Raw genomic sequence first — 23,748 nt, 5'->3', positions numbered from 1 at the left:
GGTGTGACGTGAGATCCGTTTGTCATGAATTTTAAAAAAAACGTAGAAGAAGAAGCCGCCGCCTCTGAGCCAATCAGAGAGCTCGGCGGGTCCTGCAGCGCCGAGCGGTTGTTGCTGCATCTGCTACTTTATGACACATTTATACTAAAAAAACATTAAATATATTACATTTACAGCATGGCATCGTTTGTGACCGAAGTTCTCGCCAGCTCTGGCAAACTGGAGAAAGAAGATCTGTCCAGTAAAATCAGCAAAATGTGTCGGAAGGTGGAGGATACAAAGGTAAATAAAGCTAATATATAGCATTAGCTTAGTATAGATGAAGTTTAGAGCTAAAATAGAAACTTCTTTAATGTATTTAAGACTTTCCTTTAAATAACAGCACACATATACATGACCCACATTATATTCTGATACTACTATTACTTTATAGTTAGTCTAAAGTGAGTTTTGTACCTTATTTTGTTTAGCAACGCTGTTAGCTGCTGTACTAATATCTACGTGTCACATTAATGAGGGCTGAGTGAAGTAAATAAAACACTCACAGTTTAATAAATGAAGACTATAAGCATGCAAGAAGTAAATAAAACACTCTGAGCTTAATAAAATAAAGCTATAAACATGCAAGATTTTTCATTTGAAGCAAACTAACATAACATCATAAAAATAAGAGCATAAAAGCAGCAGCAAAGTTAATTAAAAGTCAAAGGTTCTGCTAAAAATAAATGTTTTAAGTCTTTTTAAACTCTCAGTAGACTTGTGTTGAAACTGATAATCATTTAACAGAAAGTTGATAATTGCCTGTTGATTGTATTTGTTTCTTTAGTTTCGTATATAGGGAATGTTTGTACTGTGCAAAAGTTTTAATCACTGAAAGCAAAGTGAGGATACTTTTAAATATAATATCACAAATATTTATTTTATTTATCAATTAACTTAATGCAGAATTTAATAAATGGAAGAAACCTGAATGTATTTATCAGTATTTTGATGTGAGCATGTGTTATATTTTTAAAACAGCAGCAGTTCTCCTCGGTACACCTGCACACTGCTGTATTTTATGTACACACACACACACACACACACGTGGAGATCAGGGCTCTGCAGGTATCAAACCATCTGCTGCAGGACTCCTTGTTCTTCTTGTTACTTAAGATTATTATTTATGACTCTGGCTGTACGGCTGTGGTCGGCATCATGCTGCAGAATCCATTTAGGACCATGAAAAGCCTCATTGTTGATGTTGCATAAAGGATAAAAATCAAGACATTTAAAGTGCATAAAACGTTTGCACATAACCGCAGTGTTCTTCGTATTTTCCTCTATAAACTCTGTCATTAAATAGACTGAATCAGCTGTAATATGCTGGCATGAAGGTATTTTTCTCGCTTCAGTTCGGGATAAAGACAATAAAACAACTGTAAGTGTTGAAAGATGGGTCTGCCTAGAATAACCAGTGCTGGGTGTCGATACTTGATACCTTTTTAAGCAGCTTTATGTAGTAAAAGTAGTGTTTAAAAAAAGACATGTTGCTTTATATTCAGTACATATAGTAGGGGAGTTATGTACTGTATATGCAGCCTGTAGTCTTAATACCTTTTAAGGTATCCATCGAAATAAATCAATACCAAGTAGTATCAAAACATCTCCCCTCAAACGATACCTGCAATCGATCCTTTTTGCACCCAGAGCTAGAAGATATGATTATTTGTATGGACTTACTCACAGCCAATCAACACAAGCGCTCTCTGATTTAATGCATCATGTGATTGGCCCACTGCCACAGCAGCTACAACCCGTCTGTGTTGGTGAAGTCGTGGTGAATTTGAGTTAGCGTGCTTAGCAGTTCATCAGCCAAGATGTGACACCTAAACGCTCTAAAGTGTGTCTACACTACACGCCTGATACACCGGATAAAAGACAGAGACCTAAATGTGTTAATGGGTATCTAATGAAGTACTCAGTTGGTATCAGGATCACTTTAAGGGGACTTGGATTGGTGCTGGTATCATCATTTTTTAAACGATACCCAGCCCTAGTTGGTATGAATAGAATGAGAGGAGTACTCAGTCATTTGTGAAGCAATCGTGTCTAGAAACGAATTAAAAAATAATTAACAATATTTTCTTTTCAGCTACTATTTTAACTAGGCAAATGGCTTATCTTATTACAGTTTATCTAATAACTCTTTTTGGTGTGGTGTGTCTATCTTTCACAGGAAGAAGTATGCGACATGCTAAACAAGAAGTATAGTGACTTCCTGCCCAGTCTTCAAGCGTCTCAGGAGCTGATGGTTCAGGTCGATGATGTATCCAAAGAAATGGATTCCCTTAAAAACTGCATTGAGAATGAGGTTTGTGTGAAACTGTTTGCTAATTAAATCTATACTACTCCCAAGAATAAAACGTCTGCTGCAGGAAGAAGATGTGGATGTTCTTTAATAGTTTGGCGTTTGTGTGTTTGGATACAGGTGCAGCAGAATATCCATGTGGCTGTGACGGAGTATTCGAAGCTAAAGCAGCAGCTGGATAAAAATACTGTCATCATTTCAATGCTTGGACACCTGAAAGAGGTACAGTATGCAACACATGTCAATTTAATATTTAGTAGCATGTAAACAGTGTTAAAGAGTTTCCACAGTGTGCTAATATCCAAATATTGGAATATCACATATAAAATGAATAAAAAACATATAATCAGACCAAGAAAACTGAGCAGCATTTATTATCTATACTGTATGTTTCTTATTTCTGTGGTCGTCGTATCTTTTCTGTGTGACTCAGTTTCACAACGCGATGGAGGAGTCGAGCAAAGCCTTACAGGAGAAGAAGTACGTCGATGCAGCCAAGCAGCTGGAGAGGGTAAGAGCATGCTTACATCACGTCCTCTACTCCCAACGAACAATAGATCACTGTCAGTCTGTGTTGTTTGTGTGCTGCGTGGAGCTTTAATTGCAAACAGAGGAGAGGTTGTTTTTTTTTGGGATACACAGTAATTATTCACGAGTGCACAGTCTGAAACCCTGGATAAAGAAATTGACTCAAATGTCAGAAGCATTGATTTAACGGGGGGGAATTTAGGCGTGATTTGGTTTCAGTAAACAGGACGTGGAGCAAAACAAAGATAAATAATAACTTTATTTATATAGCACCTTTTTAAAAACAGAGTTTATGAAGTGGTTTGACACACAAAGCAAAGACACACAACACAGAGAGCAGTAATAAATCCAGCATTAACAAGATGACAGTAGAAGACAATGAAAATGAAGAAATAAATAAATACAATAGAGTAATATAACGTGAAATAAAAAGACAGTAACGATAAACAAACATCACATAAAAGCTCATCTGTAGAAATGAGTTTTAAGAAGTGATTTTAAAAAGAAAGTTACCGATTCTGTGAGCCTTATTTCCTCAGGCAGGTCGTTCCCTGTCAGAAAACACGGCACTAGTTATAAGATCAGTGTGTGACACAAGCAACAGGAAACATATCTGTGCCGTCAGACGCACCTGAGACAGACAACGAACTGGTGAAAAAAGCGGCTAAAATGCTTCTTGTGTAGATTTAAGACATTTTATACAGTTCAAATTTGGAAGACATCTTTCTAAAACACTGTCGGGTGAAGTCTTATTACTGAAATCTGTGCCTCCAACTCCTATTTTAACTGTCTTACACTATTTTAGCTTCATTTTACTTTAAATGTAACACTTTTAATCATATTTAAACGTCTTTTTATTATGCTGTATGTAGCTTTTACATCCTGTCTTGAGGCATTTTATGTTTTATGTAATGCACTATGAATTGCCTTGTTGCTGCAATGTGCTATATAAATAAATGCTTCTGACAACCTGCATTTGATTGATGGGTAATATATATATATAATATATATTTTTATTTCCCAGGCACGGGCCAGCGTGGATGCACTGAAGGGTTGGAAGATTTCCCAGATGCCACTGCTCAAAGCTCTCAGCTCTGAGTTGACGGTGCAGAGAGAAAACTTAATTTACCATCTGGGAGACGAATGGAAGCGCCTCGTCGTCTGGAGATTACCGTCCTCCAAGGGTACGACTGGAGAAAAAAGGGGCTATTGACATGCTGTACACTTTCTGCACTGTTAAACTGGCTTTCCTCCAAAAACTCTCTCAGCTTGTCTGTTATTCTTTATCTTTTTTTAAATATCTGAATGTGTCGTGTCTGCAGTGGCCGCTGGATGTGCACCACCAGAGCCCACAGGTATGAAGTCCTTCCTAAATGTGGAGCTCAACCTGAGTCACGCCTGCAGCAAAGACGACGAACCGAAACCATCCGCTCTGCTGTGCTGCGTCCTGCAAGCTCTCGCGATCCAGGGAGACCTTCAGCACCGGATCAAACTGTTCTGTAAGAGCAAGCAGCATTATTAAACATGCATTTTATATTAATATAAATTTTTATATTACATATATCAGCATATATGTTGTCCGATAAGTCACAGTCTTTTTTTAAAGTTATATAGGCTGCATTTATTATATATTTGATCCTTTTTCTTAATTCAAGTGTAATTTATGGGTCAGTGACGTGATATAAACCCCAGTGTCAATTGGTGTAACCGGTATTTTTTCATAAAAATCAGATTTTATATATACAGGAAAATAAAAGTAAAAGTAGGAAGTAAAAGTTTACTGCTTCAGTGCACTGACGTCATTTTATACTTTAAAGGTAAAATATCATGCCTTCACTACATATACTATATATGTTTGTGTATTCTTTATATATAAAATTATTGGGTGATATATCGATATCAGAATTGTTTTTTTACTCCTTAACCCTGCTGTTGTCCTCGAGTCAAGGAAGGAAGGGAGGAAGAAGACAGGAAAGGAGGGAAGGAAAGAGGGAAGGAAGGGAGGAAAGGAAAAAGGGAAGGGAGGATGGAAAGGAAAGGAAGGAAGGACGGAGGAAAGAAGGAAGGTAGGAGGGAGGGAGGAAAGAAGGAAGGAAGGACAGAAGGAAGGAAGGGAGGGGGGAGGAAAGAAAGAGAGAAGGAGTGAGTGAGGGAGGGAGGAAAGAAGGAGGGAGGGAGGGAGGAAGGAAGGACAGAAGGAAGGAAGAAAGAAAGGGGATGGAGGAAGGAAAGAAGGAAGGAAGAAAGGGGATGGAGGAAGGAAGGGGATGGAGGAAGGAAAGAAGGAAGGAAGAAAGGGGATGAAGGAAGAAAAGAAGGAAGGGAGGAACGAGAGAGGAAGGAAAGAAAGAGAGAAGGAGGGCGGGAAGGAAAGAAGGAAGGGAGGAAGGAAAGGAGGGATGAAGGAAATAGGGAAGGAAAGGAAGGAAGGACAGAGGAAAGAAGGAAGGTAGGATGGAGGGAGGAAAGAAGGAAGGTAGGAGGGAGAGAGGAAAGAAGGAAGGAGGGAGAAATGAAGGACAGAAGGAAGGAAGGACGGAAGGGAGGGGGAAGAAAGAAGGAAGGAAGGAAGGAAGGAAGAAAGGGGATGGAGGAAAGAAAGAAGGTGGGAAGGAAGGAAAGAAGGAAGGAAGAAAGGGGATGGAGGAAGGAAAGAAGGAAGGGAGGAAAGAAGGAACAGACGGGGTAAATTTGACCCGGGAGGACAGGATATAACTAGTATCAGTCTCTAATCCAAGGTCCCTGTTTACTGTTGTAACTCAGGTCAGGTGCTGCTGAAGAACATGTTGAAGCCGTTGGTGATCTACCCGTCGCTGTCGGTGAGCGTGACGGAGCAGCAGGGCGAAGGAACCGTCCTCGCCTTACAGTGTTTGAAGGAGAGCCAGGAGGAGCGATCCACTCCCTCACAGGTCTACAGCAAACTGCTCCTGGTGCTCAAGACGCTCCACTCGCACCTCCTCGGTACTGTGTGTTCTTTACTTTAACCTTTCTGTCGTCCTCCCGTCTGTTTTGGCTGTTCCTTCTTTCCTTCCTTTCCTTCCTACTTCCTTCTTTCATCCCTCCCTCCTTCTCTCTTCCTTTCCTTCCTCTCTCTTTCCTCCCTTCCTTCTTCCCTTCCTCATCCCCCTTTCTACCTTCCTTCTTTCCTTCCTTCCTCCCTCCCTCCCTCCCTCCCTCCTTCCTTCCTTCCTTCCTCCCTTCTTTCCTTCCTTCCTTTCCTTCCTACTTCATTCTTTCATCCCTCCCTCCTTCTCTCTTCCTTTCCTTCCTCTCTCTTTCCTCCCTTCCTTCTTCCCTTCCTCCATCCCCCTTTCTTCCTTCCTTCTGTCTGTCCTTCCTCCCTCCCTCCCTCCTTCCTTCCTTCCTCCCTTCTTTCCTTCCTTCCTTTCCTTCCTCCCTTCCTTCTTTCATCCCTCCCTCCTCTCTTCCTTTCCTTCCTCTCTCTTTCCTCCCTCCCTTCTTCCCTTCCTCCATCCCCCTTTCTACCTTCCTTCTGTCCTTCCTTCCTCCCTCCCTCCTTCCTTCCTTCCTCCCTTCTGTCCTTCCTTCCTTCCTTTCCTTTCTCCCTTCCTTCTTTCATCCCTCCCTCCTTCTCTCTTCCTTTCCTTCCTCTCTCTTTCCTCCCTTCCTTCTTCCCTTCCTCCATCCCCCTTTCTTCCTTCCTTCTGTCTTCCTTCCTTCCTTCCTTCCTCCCTCCCTCTTCCCTCCTTCTGTCCTTCCCCCCCCCCCTTTCCTTCCTTCCTTTCCTTCTCCGTTCCTTCTGTCCTCCCTCCCTCCTTCTCTCTTTCTTTCCTCCCCCTACCTTCCTCCCTTCCTTCTTTCTTCTGTCCTTCTTTCCTCCGTCCTTTCTTTCCTCCCTTCCTTCTTTCCTTTCCTCCCTCCTTCAAGAAAGGAGAATCACATGTTTGTTTTTTTTTAATTTTCAGATGTTTCCATTGGCGACAGAAAGCTCTCGGCTATCTTGGGGGAGATGATTTGGGAGGAGATTTCTCAGTGCATCATCCACGAGTGTCTGCTGTACTCCATCCCGACCAACAGCAGCCAGCTGGAGAAATACAAAACCGTACGAGAATCTCCTGCATGCAGAAGATTTATTAGAGTTATTCTTTACTTTAAGCTTCCTGTCGTCCTCCCGGGTCACATTGACCCCGTCTGTTTTGACTGTTCCTTCCTTCTTTCCTTCCTTCCTTCCTTCCTTCCTTCCTTCCTTCCTTCCTTCCTTCCTTCCTTCCTTCCTTCCTTCCGTCTGTCCTTCCTCCCTCCCTCCTTCTCTCTTTCTTTCCTCCCTTCCTTCTTCCCTTCCTCCATCCCCTTTCTTCCTTCCTTCTGTCCTTCCTTCCTCCCTACCTCTTTCCTTCCTTCCTCCCTCCCCCCTCCTTCTTTCCTTCCTTCCTTTCCTTCCTCCCTCCCCCCTCCTTCTTTCCTTCCTTCCTTTCCTTCTCCGTTCCTTCTTTCCTCCCTCCCTCCTTCTCTCTTTCTTTCCTCCCCCATACCTTCCTCCCTTCCTTCTTTCTTCTGTCCTTCTTTCTTCCGTCCTTTCTTTCCTCCCTTCCTTCTTTCCTTTCCTCCCTCATACTTTCCTTTCCTCCCTCCTACCTTCCTTCCTCCCCCCCCTTCTTTCCTTCCTCCCTTCTTTCCTTTCTTATTCCTCCCTTCCTTGACTGGAGGGCAACAGGAGGGTTAAGGAGCAGCTTTGACGTCTGATTATATATATATATTTTTTTACGTGTTCAAGGTGATCAAGGAAACGGAGGAGTTTGAGAAGTGTCTGAAGGAGCTGGAGTTCCTGCACGGCGACTCCACAGACCTGCTCAAATACGCCAGAGACGTCAACTGTCACTTCGCCAGCAAGAAGTGCAAAGATGTCATCGTGGCGGCGCGCAAACTCATGACGTCTAAGATGCACAACACGGTCAAAGTATGTGTGAGAGCAAGAGCAACATGTCTGCATTATTAATAATAATAATAATAATAATAAACTTCATTTATAGAGCATCTTTCATACTGTGTTTATAATTTAATTGGAATAAAAATTTGCACCACAAAGAAAAGACACATGACAACATGACCCCCTTTCTTCCTTCCTTCTGTCTTCCTTCCTTCCTTCCTTCCTCCCTCTCTCCCTCCCCCCTCCTTCTGTCATTCCTCCCTCCCTCCCTCCTTCCTTCCTTCCTTCCTTCCTTCCTTCCTTCCTCCCTCCCCCCTCCTTCTTTCCTTCCTTCCTTCCTCCCTTCCTTCTTTCATCCCTCCCTCCTTCCTTCCTTCCTCCCTCCCCCCATCTTCTTTCCTTCCTCCCTTCCTTCTTTCATCCTTCCCTTGTAATCCTTCCTTCTTTCACCCTTCCCCTATAATTTAATTGGAATAAAAATTGTCCCACAAAGAGAAAAAAGACACATGACATATCACCCAAAGTCTCCAGATGCTGTTTTTTCATTGTCTTTTAGTCTAATTGTCGTTATCGTTCTGAATCTTCCTGCTTTAGATCACACCAGACTCCAAACTGCGTCTTCCCAAGCTGCCTGCTCCGGCTTCAGTGGTGAAAGTGAAGCAGGAGACCACAAAGGACGAGGCGACGATGGAGAACGCCAAGCAGCTGTCCGCGTGGAGTCTGCGTCTGCCAGCTTGTCGCATCAGTGAGTCAGTGCAGCAGCTGATGGAGCTGGCGCTCAACACGCTGTGCGAGGCCGTCGGCAGCTCCACACAATGGTGCGTTATAGTGTTCAGAGACCTCAGTGTCCTCTGCAGAGAGCTAGTGCCTGACACCACAATGTCATAGTCCCACTGTGAGAGTCAGATCATATGAAGCTGTAAAGTCTCAGCGTGATTCAAGACTTTTTTATACACTTTGGATTCACTAAGATCCCAAATAAAGGCTACTAACTTCTGTGTGCACATTTAGTTAGTGTGTGTTTTGCAGGTGATCTACTAAGAATAACTGTAAATAACAACAGGTGCAGACAGCAGTATTTAAATGAGGGTTTTGTGTTTTAATGGAGAGTTTGGACGAGCAGAAATGTGATCTCATGGAATTAGAGGTTCTAGTGAAAGAGGTTAACAAACATATTGAGTTACAGCATAAAAAATACCACCAGAAAAAACACTATATAGGAGAATATTAGTGACGAAGTGCTTATCTGCTTTATCGTCAAATATAAAATCAGGGAGGCCAAAATTTCACAAATGAACATCATACTGCATTGAAGAAGGCTTTAAACTAGCGATTGAGACCATAAACACATTTTGAAAACGTTTACTGAGGTTAGAAATCAAGTGAGAAGTTGGTGAATTCTCCATTGACTTGTATAGAGACGGAAGTCCTTTTGACACCAAAACGGTCGCCCCCTGGTGGCCTTTTGATAGAATGCAGTTTTAAGTTACTTCCGTGTTGGCATCATTTCAGAGGACCAGAACTCCCTGCCTGAATTAGACCAGCAGGCAGGAAGAGTTGAAACTTATCACAACAGTTTCATTTAAAGATTTTCCTGTTTTGTTCTTTTCAGTGCGTTACAGCTCTTCTTCACGGTGAGAAACATGTTCCAGCTCTTCTACGATGTCGTGCCGACGTACCACAAGTAAGAAGCTTTCCATTAAACACAACATTAAAACACAACAAACCAGCACATTTAACCTGTTAGGTGTAACCGGTCGCCTCTTCTTCTTCTTCTTCTTCTTCTTGCTCAGGGAGAACCTGCTGAAGTTTCCTCACCTCGCTGCCATCCAGCACAACAACTGCATGTACTTGGCTCACCACCTGCTCACCCTCGGTCACCACTTCAGAGCACACCTGCCGCACCCGCTCAGCGAGGGCATCACAACGTTTGTCGACATGGTGCCTGGATTTAGGAAGCTGGGTAAAAAGACTTTTTATAGCTGCTGGCCACATTGGGATTAAATTCAGTACAGAGGTTGATGATTTTTTTTTAGATCCCTTGACATTTAATTTTGTGCTATAATGTAGGTTTTTTTTGCCCTTTAACCCACTTTTTGTCTCCAAAAGAAAAATGAAACTAAATTAATTTAATAATTCTCAGGTTTAAAAGTTCCTCTTCTTATTTTATTTTATTTTTTTCTTATTTTATTTATTTATTTTTCTTTTTTCTTTATTTTTTATGTATTTTATCTGATCAATTTATTATTATTATTGTATTTATTTCTTTTATTTTTATTTATTTATTAACTTTATTTATTTATTTATTATTTTTTCTCTCATCCCATTCTTTCTTTATTTTTCTAAATTCTTTTTTATTTTATTTTTTTTCATATATGAGTACATCATGATAATATTTTAACACTATATATTTTATATAAATAAAATAAATAAATACATTTTAAAAAAAAAGTTCCTCTTCTTCACACCAGGGTTATTATAGTTTTTAAATTTTCATTAGTTTTTCATCTTGCTTTTTTTTAAATTTCAGTTTAGTTTTAGTTATTTTAACAAGTGATGAAGTTGTTTTTAGTTTCGTTTTATTTAGTTTTAGTCTTAGTTTGAGTTACCTATCATAACCCTGCTTAAAACACAAAATGTTAAATATCAGGCAGATTAACATGAACTTTGTAGAGCAAATTCATGCTTTCTACCTTTTCCTTTAGCGCCACCTTCAGGACAAATGTAGGACCTCTATAAATATATAAATAGAGGAACTTTTGCAAGACGAAGAAGTAGAATCTTGAACGATAGGAGTCATAAAAAAGTGATTGTACTTGTGTGAAAGAGGGGAAAAAGAGAAATTGGAAAATGTTGTCAGATGTTTTTTTGACTCTTCCTTCCTTCCTTCCTTCCTTCCTTCCTTCCTTCCTTCCTTCCTTCCGTCTGTCCTTCCTCATTCTCTCCTTCTCTCTTTCTTTCCTCCCTCCTTTCCTTCTCCCTTCCTTCTTCCCTTCCTCCATCCCCCTTTCTACCTTCCTTCTGTCCTTCCTTCCTCCCTCCCTCCTTCCTTCCTTCCTCCTTCCCTCCCCCTTCTTCTTTCCTTTCTTCCTTCCTTTCCTTCCTCCCCTCCTTCTTTCATCCCTCCCTCCTTCTCTCTTCCTTTCCTTCCTCTCTCTTTCCTCCATTCCTTCTTCCCTTCCTCCATCCCCCTTTCTTCCTTCTGTCTTCCTTCCTTCCTACCTCCCTCCTTCTTTCCTTCCTTTCCTTCTTTCCTCCCTCCCTCCTTCTCTCTTTCTTTCCTGTGATGTTTTTTATTTTCATCTTTACCTGTGTTATTTGTACTCTTATAACTAGTATGTAAGTAAAATGAGTGACTGTGTGTTTATCAGGTGCTCAGTGCTTCTTAGCTCAGCTGAACGTCCAGAGAGCCGAACTGCTGGACCGACTTTCCACCGCTCACAACTTCCGTAACCTGGACGACGAAGACAATTACATAGCAGCGAGCAAAGCAGTGAGACAGGTGAGAGGAAATAAAACATAATATAACTTTAACTCTGGATTTAGTCGTTTTTTTAACTGACTTTTCATCTGTTTTTTCTCCGCTGCAGGTCATCCATCAGCTGAAGCAGCTGGGAACAGTGTGGCAGGACGTTCTACCTGTTAGCATCTATTGCAAAGCGATGGGAAACCTGCTCAACACGGCCATCGCAGAAATGATCTCCAAAATTATGATGCTAGAGGTTTGTCCTTTCTTTTACTTATTTATTTATCTATTTAAATCACAGTGCCTCCGTTTAAACTTCTAGGTTGAATTGGCCGGTACTAATTCAGAGGTGTTAATATTGTAGAAAGGACAAATATAACCTGTTTCAATCACTGATGGGGAATTATTTCACTTTTTCGATTGTAAGATATCTTCAGAATCTGACAGATCTGGGACCGAGCTAGGTGAAGAAACGACGGAATTCAAATAATGGCCGGCTGATAATAAGACAGAACAGAGTGTCAACGTAAAGAAAGGAAGAAAAATGACAAGAAAACAAATTAAAAGAACCAATTTTAAAAAATGGAAATTGAATAAAAAAATTAAAAAAATGAGACCCATGCTTGCAAGAGAAAATAAGAATGATAAAATGTTAACATAATTTAAATAAAATAAAGAAAATAATTAATGAATGAATAAATAAAATAACTAAAATAGAAAGTAAAATATGACTAAAAGGTTTATAAAAGTTACAGTAAAAAAAAATAGGTTAAAATAGATTTAAAAAGGCAAAAGAAAAGTGAAATGAAATAAAGATTTAAAATGTAATAAAATCTAGATTTAAAACTAGGTTTAAAAAAAGAGATGCACAACATTTAGGAAAGCAGGCTCCTCATTTTTAGATGGTGCTGAACCTTTTACTGGTTTATATAATTAACGTTAATGGCAGCAGATTGTATCAATTGCAGCTAATTTATCTAAGTTTCCCGGCCCAAAATTATATATGAGGTAAAAACCACTCTACAGTCTCTGGAAGGCTGTACAGACCAATTAATATAATATACTGTTTATTCATAGTGTACATTAAGACAGATTATTGTTATTTCATCATAACTTAATTAAGATCTTTAATCTCTCCACCAGGATATTTCCTCTGAGGATGGAGAGCACCTCCACACACTGTGTCAGACTATCATTGAAGAAGGTCCGCTGGTCTTCATCCCTCTGGCCGAAGAGAACAAGAACAAGAAGTATCAGGAGGAAGTTCCCCTCTACGTGAAGAAGTGGAGCACCTTTAAAGAGCTGGTCATCGTGCTGCGGGCAAACCTGCAGGAGATCGTCGACAGGTACGAACAAACTAGAGCAGTTTAATCTCATATAAACCGAATATTTACATAAAGCGCACTTTTTTTTTTTTTGCAATGTGGTTATCAAACACACAGATATATAATGGAGGCAGGATATCTTACAGTTTAACTATAAAATGTATTGTATAAGATGACATCAGTAAACTTCAATGGGAATTGAAGGAAAGAAAGAGAAGGAGGGAGGGAGGAAGGAAAGAAAGAGAAGGAGGGAGGAAGGAAAGGAGGGAGGAAGGAAGGACAGAAGGAAGGAAGGGGGGTGGAGGAAGGAAAGGAGGAAAGAGAGAGGAAGGAAAGAAAGAGAAGGAGGGAGGGAGGAAGGACAGACGGAAGGAAGGGGGATGGAGGAAGGAAAGGAGGAAAGAGAGAGGAAGGAAAGAAAGAGGAGGAAGGATGGACAGACGGAAGGAAGTAAAGGAGGGAGGGAGGAAGGAAGGAAGAGAGGAAAGGAAAGAAGGAAGGAGGGAGGGAGGGAGAAAGGAAAAGAAGGGAGGAGGGAAGAAAAGAAGGAAAGAAGGGAGGAAGGACGGACAGAAGGAAGGAAGGGGGATGGAGGAAGGAAAGGAGGAAAGAGAGGAAGGAAAGAAAGAGAAGGAGGGAGGGAGGAAGGACAGACGGAAGGAAGGAAGAAAGGAAAGGAGGGAGGGAGGAAAGGAAAGAAGGAAGGAGGGAGGGAGGGAGGCAGGGAGAAAGGAAAAGAAGGGGGGGAGGGAAGAAAAGAAGGAAGGAAAGGAGGGATGGAGGAAGGAAAGGAGGAAAGATATATAATGGAGGCAGGATATCTTACAGTTTAACTATAAAATGTATTGTATAAGATGACATCAGTAAACTTCAATGGGAATTTAATAATTATAAATAATAAAACATATGTTAATCAAATATACATAAAATGCTGCCTGTATAACTTTATTTTTTAAACATCGGTGCATACGGGACAACATGCATGCCGATACCGATATATCGGTGATGAGCCAATATCAGCTGACCCATATACAGTATAAGTCTAGCTTTAGATCAAATAATCAATACATAATTAAATTAAGTAGATCAAACATCATCTGGATATTTATCTGCAGGTTTTTATTAAGTGTGAAAAAGGAGATTTAATTTATGTTGAAGTGTAAATCAATGCTTCAGATATAGTTTTTATATAAAGCAACATTTTACCTACAGCAGAATTAATAATGTAGTTCCTTAAAAATAGATTCAGGACTTTAATCAGCTCAAGTTCAATGAATAATATACAGATTTGCCTGTTTTACTTTGTATTTTGTAGTTAAATTTGTCCTAACTAGTTGAGACGAGAGACTGATTTTTTAAGAGTAGTAAAAAAAAAAAAGACATGCTGACTTTGCACTCTTGATACTACATTTCCCATAATGCAATTCTCTTCAAGCTCTAATGGAGATAACATCAGGCTGTGTAGTTCTCCTCATGACATGTAAACTGACCCTGAAGTATAAAATAAAACTTATTTGCAGGTTTTATTAAGTGTGAAAAAAGTGTAAATCAATGCTCCAGATATAGGTTTTATATAAAGCACCATTTTACCTGCAGCAGAATTAATAATGTAGTTTGTTAAAAAATAGATTCAGGACTTTAATTAGCTCAAGTTCAATGAATAATATACATTCTGGATATTGTAGTTAAGTTTGTCCCAACTAGCTCGGACGAGAAAGACTGATAATTTAAATAAAGAGCAGTAGAAGCTGAGACATCCTGACTTTGCACTCTTGATACTACATTTCCCATAATGCAATCCTCTTCGAGCTCAAATGGAGATAACCTCAGGCTGTGTAGTTTTCCTCATGACACGTAAACTGACCCTGAAGTATAAACTTCTCAGATACTTTCTTTTCCTCTCATGCATTGATCTTTGTGTGTTTGGCTGATCATGATGTCATTTCCTGTCCGCAGGTGGGCCGACGGCAAAGGTCCGCTGGCGTTGGAGTTCTCCAGCTCGGAGGTGAAGAGCCTGATCCGAGCCTTGTTTCAGAACACAGACAGGAGAGCTGTAGCTTTGACTAAAATCAAATAAAAAAAACTCCCCCAAGTAAACAAACAAAAAAAAAAACAACCACCAAAAAAACAAACTGCAGCACTTTTTCCTCTGAGTGGGGAAAATATATAATGTTTTCATCTTTTATTCATTCATTCCTTTTTTTTTTTTTCCTCTTTCGGTTGCATATTAACATTTCATCAAGCAGATCCAGCGCTGTGTGATGGCTGTGGGTATAAGCTGGCTGTAATCAATCTGTGGGATATTTTGTCCTCTCTCAGCACGCAGACTGTAATTAGTGCTACAGAGATTACATGAAGGCTTCCTGACATCAGCAGCAACCCGTCATATATCATCATCATTACAAGCTGAGGTTGTGTAAACCCGTGACTCGCCATCTGTTGACATGTGATGTTGTATGGACAGAGTTAAAGGGAAACTTAAAGTGGTTCAGTATTTACAGTAGTAGCCTCGAAACAGGCTGTAGTGTAATCTGACATCAATGTACAGCCACTAAAAGTGCTTTTTTCCTTCCTTCCTTCCTTCCTCCTCCCTCCCTTCCTTCCTTCTGTCCTTCCTACCTCCCTCCCTCTCTTTCTTTCCTTCCTCTCTTTCCTCCTTTCCTTCCTTCCTCCCTCCCCCCTACCTTCCTCCCTTCCTTCTTTCCTCCCTCCCTCCTTCTTTCTTTCCTCCCCCTACCTTCTTTTCTTCCCTCCTCCCTTCTTTTCCTTTCTCCCTCCTTCCCTCCTTCCTTCTTTCCTTTCCTCCCTTCCTTCCTCCCTCCCTCCTTCTTTCTTTCCTTCCTCTCTCTTTCCTCCTTTCCTTCCTCCATCCCCATTCCTTCCTTCTGTTCTTCTTTCCTCCCCCCTACCTTCCTCCCTTCCTTTTTTTCTTCCCTCCTCCCTTCTTTTCCTTTCTCCCTCCATCCCTCCTTCTCTTTCTTTCCTTCTTCTCTTTCCTCCTTTCCTTCCTCCATCCCCCTTCCTTCCTCCATCCCCCTTCCTTCCTCCCTCCTTTCCTTCCTCCCTTCCTTCCTTCTTCCCTCCCTCCTTTCATTCCTTCTGTCTGTCCTTCCTCCCTCCCTCCTTCTTTCTTTCCTTCCTCTTTCCTCCTTTCCTTCCTCCATCCCCCTTCCTTCCTTCTGTCCTTCCTCCCACCCTCCTTTCCTCCCTCCCCTCCTTCCTCCTTTCCTCCCTTCCTTACTCCCTCCCTCCTTTCCTCCCTTCCTCCCTCCCTCCTTCCTTCCTGCCTCCCTCCTTTCCTTCTTTCCTCCTTCCCTTCTTTCCTTTCTTCCCTTCCTTCCTCCCTCCTTTCCTTCCTTCCTTCCTCCTCCCTCCTTTCCCTCCTCCTTCCTTCCTTTCCTTCCTCCATCCCCCCAGGAAAGCTTATATTTGGTATCAGATTGATTTTATAAGTGTAATAACTCCAGACTTGGTTTTACACTATTAAAAAAACACTCTGGATCAAGTGAAAGGTGAAAGAAAAAACCTTTTATTTCTCTCTATGGTTATTTTATATAATGTTATCAGACACTTACACTCACTGGCAACTTCATTAGGTACAAATGTGCAAAATCTAATTCAATCCAATACATCTCTGCTTTAAATTATACATTTATGAAGCTTATACATATTCAGTTTTTGTTAATATTGTTATAAAAAAAAGGTGATTATTCTACGTTATGTCTATTATTGAGGTCGTATTAAGTGATGGTGGCGTATTAAGGTGCATTATATTGACTGGTGTTCCTAATATTTTGCCATCCTTCATGTAAGTTAATGGAGTGGACAAAATAATAGGAACACCATTCAATATAATACACCACCAATCACCCACTATATGACCTCAATAATGAACATTAAGTAGAATTATCACCTGTATAAACATGTATAAGCTTCATAAATGTAAAATTTATAGCAGAGATTTGCACAGATGTACCTAATAAAGAGGGCAGTGAGTGTATAAAATCAATCTGAGCCTTTTAGACAGTTTTAATGGATGTTTATTGACAGGATGCAGTTGCTCTATTGGATTACACTGCAGCCATTGAAAAACAACATTGAAAAAATCTTGAAGTTTCCCTTTAATGTCTCTTTTGGAAATGTTATCAAACTGCATCTGTAGCTTATTATTTCAGAGGTCTCCGTTTTTCTGTGCTGATGAGCATTAGTTTGCGTTAAACCTCGATGCCTCTAAACGAACATTTGGTTTTTTGACAAAGGATCCTGAACTTTGCCTCCTTTTGTTCAGACGTTTCTCGTACAAGCCATTAAAATGTAACTCCTCTGTATTGTATTTATTGTACAAAAAAAAAAATGAATAAAAAGACTCGACTCATTTTCAAAACTGTTTTTTTAATGACTGATTGTGATTTTAGCCACTGAACGCATCTCGCTTCATGTCGACGTGAACAACAGATGCAGGTGCGACTCGAAACTGCTAACGTTTGTCCTCGGGTGAAGGAAGGAAGGAAGGGAGGGAGGAAGGGAGGAAAGGGAAGAAGGGAGGGAGGGAAGAAGGAAAGGAGGGAGTAAGGAAGGGAGGAAAGGAGGAAGGAAGGAAGGGAGGACAGAAGGAAGGGAGGGAGGGAGAAAGGAAAAGAGGAAGGGAGGAGGGAAGAAAAGAAGGAAGGTAGGGGGGAGGGAGTGAGGGAGGAGGAAAGGAAAGAAGGGAGGGAGGAGGGAGAAAGGAAAAGAAGGAAGGAAGGGGGATGGAGGAAGGAAATGAAAGGTCATTGAGAATGACATTTGCACCATTTTTTACCAAAAGTAAGACTGAATGCTCCTGAAAATGTCAAATGGTGTAACCACAAAAGAATGATACATATTACATATTTTATCACCTACAGTGTGTTTAAGTGGACTTATACTAATAATGACTTAATATTAAAGTAATGTAAATGGTTCCTGATCTCCATGGTTACCAGATGAAATGTAATATTTAGAACAATTGTATTCCATTACCTTTATTTAATATAAAAGTTATAATGTAAGATCATGCCAAACTAGTTGATATGGTGTTTTATTGACAATTTACTGTTTTTAAGGAAGTTGAATTATTTGGTACAAAGTTTTTATGGTTACACCACTTAGACATTTTTGCCATAATCCTCTAATATATTCTCTCAAAATGGATTAAAAGCAGAAATTTGATGCTGAGTCCACAAATAAAAGAATGTGTGCAAGTTATTCATACGTTTATTTTCACATTTTAACCCCTTTGAATTTAAACTAAACCACATGGACACAAAAACCTTTCACTGACCCTTAAACATTTGAACAAAAGACAAGTGAAACTACATCAGTTGATTTGGTCACATCTGGACAAACAATACTTTCTCTATAATCCTTCTAGCAAATACAGTCAGTAATCTTTTTTTTTTAAATCCATCGTGTTCCTTGGTGTTTCCAAGATTGATAGTGAGGATTAGAGATAATCCCTACATGTGTAATAAACTGCAGCAGCGACTGAGACACTGATCAGCCCACTTCAGACTGAAGAAGCATCATGTTACGCTGATCAGGAGCAGCGTTTCATTTTAGCATGGCCTGATCCATAGAAATGTCCAAGAGGAGGTGGAATTTTCTGGATTTTCAGGATTTTGTCTGACTTATATATTTTTATTTCTTTACCCAAACAGAAGCAAAAGACTTGAAGAGTAATCAACGACCAAGCCGAGCATCTTGAGGACCTCAGCAATGATCTCCACTGTGACGTACAGCAGAGAGACGATACTAAACGTTAAGTGCAGCAGGAGCTCCGTGAGGATCGAACCCCGCAGGAACTCCATCCCTCCAACAAAGACTCTTACTGCCAAACACCTGCTGGCGTATCTGCCCAGACCACAGTCAGACTGCATCCGTTACAATCCTTACTCTTACAAGGTACAGCTTTCTTTATTATATGATGTAATGTGGTTTTAAAGATTGTTAATTGGTGGTAAATGACCTTTACAACTATTTTACTAGGCAGATCTTAGAGTCAAATGGTGTAATTCAGATACATTTTCTGTATTTTCTTGATTTTTTTCTGGCAAAGCAAGAAGCACATACCTGAACCTTTCTAATTTAAGGTGCTGCATCAGTTCACTCAAACATAAAATGAAGGAGGTTCTGAGCTTCTCTCAATCAATCAAATTTACTTACATGTTGGTATGTTTTTACATAATTGCTTTTTTTCCCTCTTCTTCACTTTGCACTATATTACCAAAATGTAACTCTGCAGGACTTGGGAGAAAGTCATCTCAAATTAATTGAACCCCATGCCTTCTTTTAATACTATTTATGGTTTAAAATCATGCTTCATATTAAAAGTTGGACTATTTAGAAGTACTGTACACCAAAATATTATAATCACAGGATCCCGTCTATGAGCAAGACATTAAGAGGCAGAGAGTGATCAACACGAGTCAACGACAGACTCTACTTTAAGATTAGTTTCGTTTGAACAGTGTTTTTTAGTGAATAGTGAAGATCTACAGCCAAAAGGAATAAGCTATACAAGGTTATCGCTGCACAGACATTTGTTAGATGTAGAATATCACCAGCATTATTCTTTAGATAATTAAGATCAAAGTTTGTTTTTGATGCATTTCTCTAATAACACAAATCTTGCCAGAAAGATGCTTTGTTAATGTTAGAAGAAATGTAGACGGAGTTTATTCAATATATAGACAATACAAGCCAATAAAAAAAACGATGAGACCTTCTTGGACAGGCAGCAACTCTGAATCACTGATGATTCAACTTCAGTCTTTTTTTCTAAGTAAAGTAGTCTAAAAGTTATTAGAACGACTGTGTGTACCCCCAAAAGTGTCGTAGCAGGATTCATTGTGGCATCATTTTTTATCTTTATCTTCAGGAGGTTTTTGGATTTTGAGGATTCAAACATGCCATCCAAGTCCTCACACTGCAGCTCCTAATGCAGGTAGATGTATTTAGGACATCACCTTCAGACTAGAAGAAGAGCACTCAACTTGAGTGATATCCTAAATAAATCTACCTGCACTTGGAGCTGAAGTGTGCTGACATTTTTCTTGCTTGCATACATTTGTTATGTTGTCCAGCAGCTGCTTTCTTTCTTTTTTCTGGATGTGCACATCCAGCACAAACTCTTTCTTACAATATGTCCACATCATATTTTTGAGGAGGCATTGGAACAGAAAACATCTCATGAATGTGTGTCAGCTTTGTTTTCACACTGCCTGATGTGTTTTATTTCAGGCTGCAGCGAAATCAACCGTTGTCTCCATGATGACCAACAAAAGAGCGTCTCTCACCCACAACCTGAACTTTGCCAACAGCTCATCAGTCCCACCATCCCATGAAGAGGCGTCTCCCTCCCAGACCCAAAGCCCCTGCAGCCAGACCCCTCAGGCTCTGACTTTAGTTAGGCAAGAGCCTCCTAACCAGGTCACCATCCAAGCAGCTCCTCTGGAAACAGTAGACGAGGCCCCGAAGCCTCCACGTTTGCACCGCAGCAGAAACCTCAAGCGTTTCAGCTCCAAATGGCAATCGATAGGCTCCGTTGGCAACAGCATTCCCGCAGCAGAGAAACTGCGTCTCGCAAAGACTTACAAGAAGCGCTGTAAGCTGCTGGGTGATGAGCACTCATTACACATCACTGCCAGCAACCAGCGGCAGCGTTATGTCACCAAGGATGGCAAGTGCAGGGTAAATCTGGGACCTATTTCAGAGAAGAGTCGCTTCCTCTCAGATATCTTCACCACACTGGTTGACCTCAAGTTTTGCTGGTTCCTTCTCGTCTTCACCATGTGCTATATTCTAACGTGGGTGGCCTTTGGTGGGATCTACTTCTTAGGTGCCTGGTTGCGTGACGACATCGTGCACGTCCATGACCAACAATGGCATCCATGCTTTGAAAATGTCGACGGTTTTCTATCAGCCCTGCTGCTGTCTTTAGAGAGTCAGAGGACTATTGGGTATGGCTCCAGGATGGTGACGGCTAACTGCCCTGAAGGTGTTGTCCTCCTGATGATCCAGTCCATCCTTGGCTCCATTATCGATGCTCTGATGGTGGGCTGCATGTTTGTCAAAATCTCCCGTCCACAGCAGAGAGCCCAGACGTTGATCTTCAGCAAGCACTGCGTCATATGTGAGCGTGACGAGAAGCTGTGCATGCTCTTCCGCATCGGCGACCTGAGGGCGAGTCACATGGTGGACGCCAAGATCAGAGCCAAGCTGATCAAGTCCAGGCAGACCAAGGAGGGCGAGTTCATCCCGCTGGAGCAGTCGGAGATCAATCTGGGCTACGACACCGGAGGAGACAGGCTCCTTCTGGTGGAACCTCAGACTATTACCCACGTCATCAATGAAAACAGCCCGTTTTGGGAGGTGGGGCCCGAGCGTTTGAAGAGGGAGTCGTTTGAGATCATTGTCATCCTGGAGGGCATCGTGGAAGCATCTGGTTTGTGGTATTTTTAAGATTGGTGCTGTCCATAATAACACTGCTACATTTGAAAGGTTTTCTATCTTTCTGTCGGTATTCTGGCAAAGAGATCATATGCTTGATCTTCAGGATATGTGTTCATTTAATGTTTCAGTGTCACCAAACTACATTATATCGGTGTTTCCCTTTTACACATCCTTGTTTTTGCACAAACTTTAAAATACTGATTGCATTTGTTAACCAAAGCTAGTTGTATTTTCTTGGATGCTACACTGAAACTCTCAGTGGAATCACTAATTGTATTCTCAGGCAGTGGTCCAACAACACAAACAGTAAGAAATGCCATTTAAATTAGGGTAAAGACTTCATCCATTTACTCCTGTACAACTTAAAATATATCTCCCATAAGGTGGTAGTGAGGTTCCTTTTCACCAGCAGTAAACAAACATATCAATTAACAACCATTTCCTCCATTTTAATCCATTCCAATCATATCTGGCCAACATTTATGAGCAAGGAATAGACAGAAAAATATGTGTTTTTAAATGTATAACAGGTATTTCATAGTAGGAGACTGTAGAAGCACAGGGGTAAGTTTCCTCGTGTTATGTGTGCAGGTTTATTGACTTATTAAGACACTTGAAAAAATGAAGGCACTGTTTATTAACTACACCTGTGCTTTTCCTACAGTCACAAGTGGAAATGTCTCCTGTGTATAAGGCCTGTAGTGGACACATAGACTGTATATAAAATGGACGTAACATCCGTGACGTCACCCATTGATTTGTGGACTGCTGCCTGGAAGCCAATAGTTTCAGATCTGAGCAGCGCCATCTTGAAAATTTCCCGTGCATGCCGGGTAAAAGAAAAACACGGATTCTACTTATATGGGCATCAGGAGGAGCATGAGGCGCCCTCCTGAACCTGTGAACCAATCAACCTGTCAATCACGACGTAGCCACGCCCTAATGCATACCCTGCTTTATCGTCACATATAAAATCAGGGAGGCCAAAATGTCCCAAATGAACATCATACTGCATTGAAGAAGGCTTTAAACTAGCGATTGAGACCATAAACACATTTTGAAAACGTTTACTGAGGTTAGAAATCAAGTGAGAAGTTGGTGAATTCTCCATTGACTTGTATAGAGACGGAAGTCCTTTTGATAGAATGCAGTTTTAAGTTACTTCCTCGTTGGCATCATTTCAGAGGACTGGAACTCCCCGCCTGAGTGGACATAGTGAGAATAAAATCTAAATTACAAGCTGCTCTGAATTCATTTGTTTGGTCTTTTTTTCTCCAATAAAGTTGCTGATTCCATTTGATGTTTCTCTGTGTTGCAGGAATGACATGCCAAGCTAGAACGTCCTACATAGAGGAGGAGATCCTGTGGGGTCACCGATTTGAGTCGTGCATTTCCTTGGAGAAAGGGGCGTTTCGTGTGGACTACAGCGCATTTGACAAAACCTTTGAAGTCCAAATGTCCCAACTGAGTGGAAAACAGAGAAGCACAGCAAAGGAAAAAGAAATTACATCGGCTTAAACAAAAACGTCTTGTTTCTGTATATTACTACGATGTATAATGAGTATGACTTAAAGTGATTGTGACATACTGTAATAAATATCAGATCATATTTAATGAATATTATATAATATAATAATATAATATAAGGCTTTCTGTATGTTTTTGTTATGATACTCCATTTTAATAATGCTATGTTACATTATGAGTAGTTTATGTTATGTTTAAATCATACTACAAACATAAAAATAAACTTTTTCCTTAACCATCAACCGTCTGCAGTCATGTCTGGGTAATTGAAAAAGTGGAAAGTTTTCTATATAAAAGTATTTAATAACAAAGCAATGAATACATATTGGGGTCATATTTAAAACATTATATATTGAACATTGTGCAAAATGTCAATCAGCAGCTACTGTGCAAAATAATCTGTAAAAACCTGAGATATTATTGGAATCTCACTTTTTTTGATATCTTAGGCTGTTTATCTGTTTTGTAAATAGATAGTTAATTATAGTAAAGTTATAATATATATTATGTTATTTGTAGGTTATTATGCAATGGTTTTACTGGTCCAGCCCAGCAGAGATAGGGTGTTATTATCAGGGTTATTATAGTTTTGAAATTTTCATTAGTTTTTATTTTTATTTAGTTTTACAGTTTGCTTTTTTTATTTATTTCAGTTTAGTTTTAGTTAGTTTAACTAGTGATTAAGTAGTTTTAGTTTAGTTTTTTTATTTAGTTTTAGTCTTAGTTTTAATTTTTTAGGTATTAAGAGGAAAGCCTTGATTAGTAGAAGCTGTAAAGGATGAAATAATGATGACACTGAGGTCAAATGAGCAAGTCAAACTGAACACAATACAGTAAAAATGGAGAAAATGAGAAGAAAACTAAGCTGATTTTAGCTGCAATTCACTTTAGTTTCAGTTAGTTTTGCATTGTTCGTTGTAGTTTTTTTTATTTATTTAACAAAAAAAAAATTCAGTTAACTAAATTATTTTTTCACTGCTAGTTTTAGTTTTAGTCTTAGTTTTAGTTAACTATAATATAATTACCCTGGTTATAATACATCCATGCAGTAACTCATAAATAGGGTGTTAATATTATACATCCATGCAGTAACTCATAAATAGGGTGTTAATATTATACATCCATGCAGTAACTCATAAATAGGGTGTTACTATTATACATCCATGCAGTAACTCATAAATAGGGTGTTATT

The 23,748-nt window shown here is 40.0% G+C and overlaps 2 protein-coding genes across 2 annotated transcripts; both read left to right on the top strand.

The window, feature by feature from the left end:
* The first annotated feature begins 95 nt into the window (after positions 1–95).
* On the top strand, positions 96–15,537 carry zw10 (zw10 kinetochore protein). The gene is made up of 16 exons (XM_062433203.1): positions 96–282; positions 2,219–2,353; positions 2,471–2,572; positions 2,784–2,861; positions 3,903–4,062; positions 4,201–4,377; positions 5,642–5,839; positions 6,805–6,941; positions 7,614–7,796; positions 8,361–8,584; positions 9,379–9,450; positions 9,560–9,729; positions 11,138–11,268; positions 11,357–11,488; positions 12,376–12,578; positions 14,514–15,537. The coding sequence occupies exons 1-16, from the start codon at positions 178–180 to the stop codon at positions 14,632–14,634; spliced, it is 2,328 nt and encodes a 775-aa protein (XP_062289187.1). The 5' UTR covers positions 96–177; the 3' UTR covers positions 14,635–15,537.
* Positions 15,538–17,217: 1,680 nt separating this feature from the next.
* On the top strand, positions 17,218–22,547 carry LOC133993563 (G protein-activated inward rectifier potassium channel 4-like; the record flags this gene model as incomplete). Its single annotated transcript, XM_062432554.1, has 3 exons — positions 17,218–17,226; positions 20,232–21,021; positions 22,348–22,547. Coding segments are annotated over 3 exons (999 nt in total), but the record flags the coding sequence as incomplete, so codon positions are not given.
* Between the last annotated feature and the right edge of the window lie 1,201 nt (positions 22,548–23,748).

The sequence above is a fragment of the Scomber scombrus genome, chromosome 14 (genome assembly GCF_963691925.1).
Source record: "Scomber scombrus chromosome 14, fScoSco1.1, whole genome shotgun sequence".
In the NCBI taxonomy this organism is placed as follows: Eukaryota; Metazoa; Chordata; class Actinopteri; order Scombriformes; family Scombridae; genus Scomber; species Scomber scombrus.
This window is presented reverse-complemented; position numbering and strand designations above follow the sequence as displayed.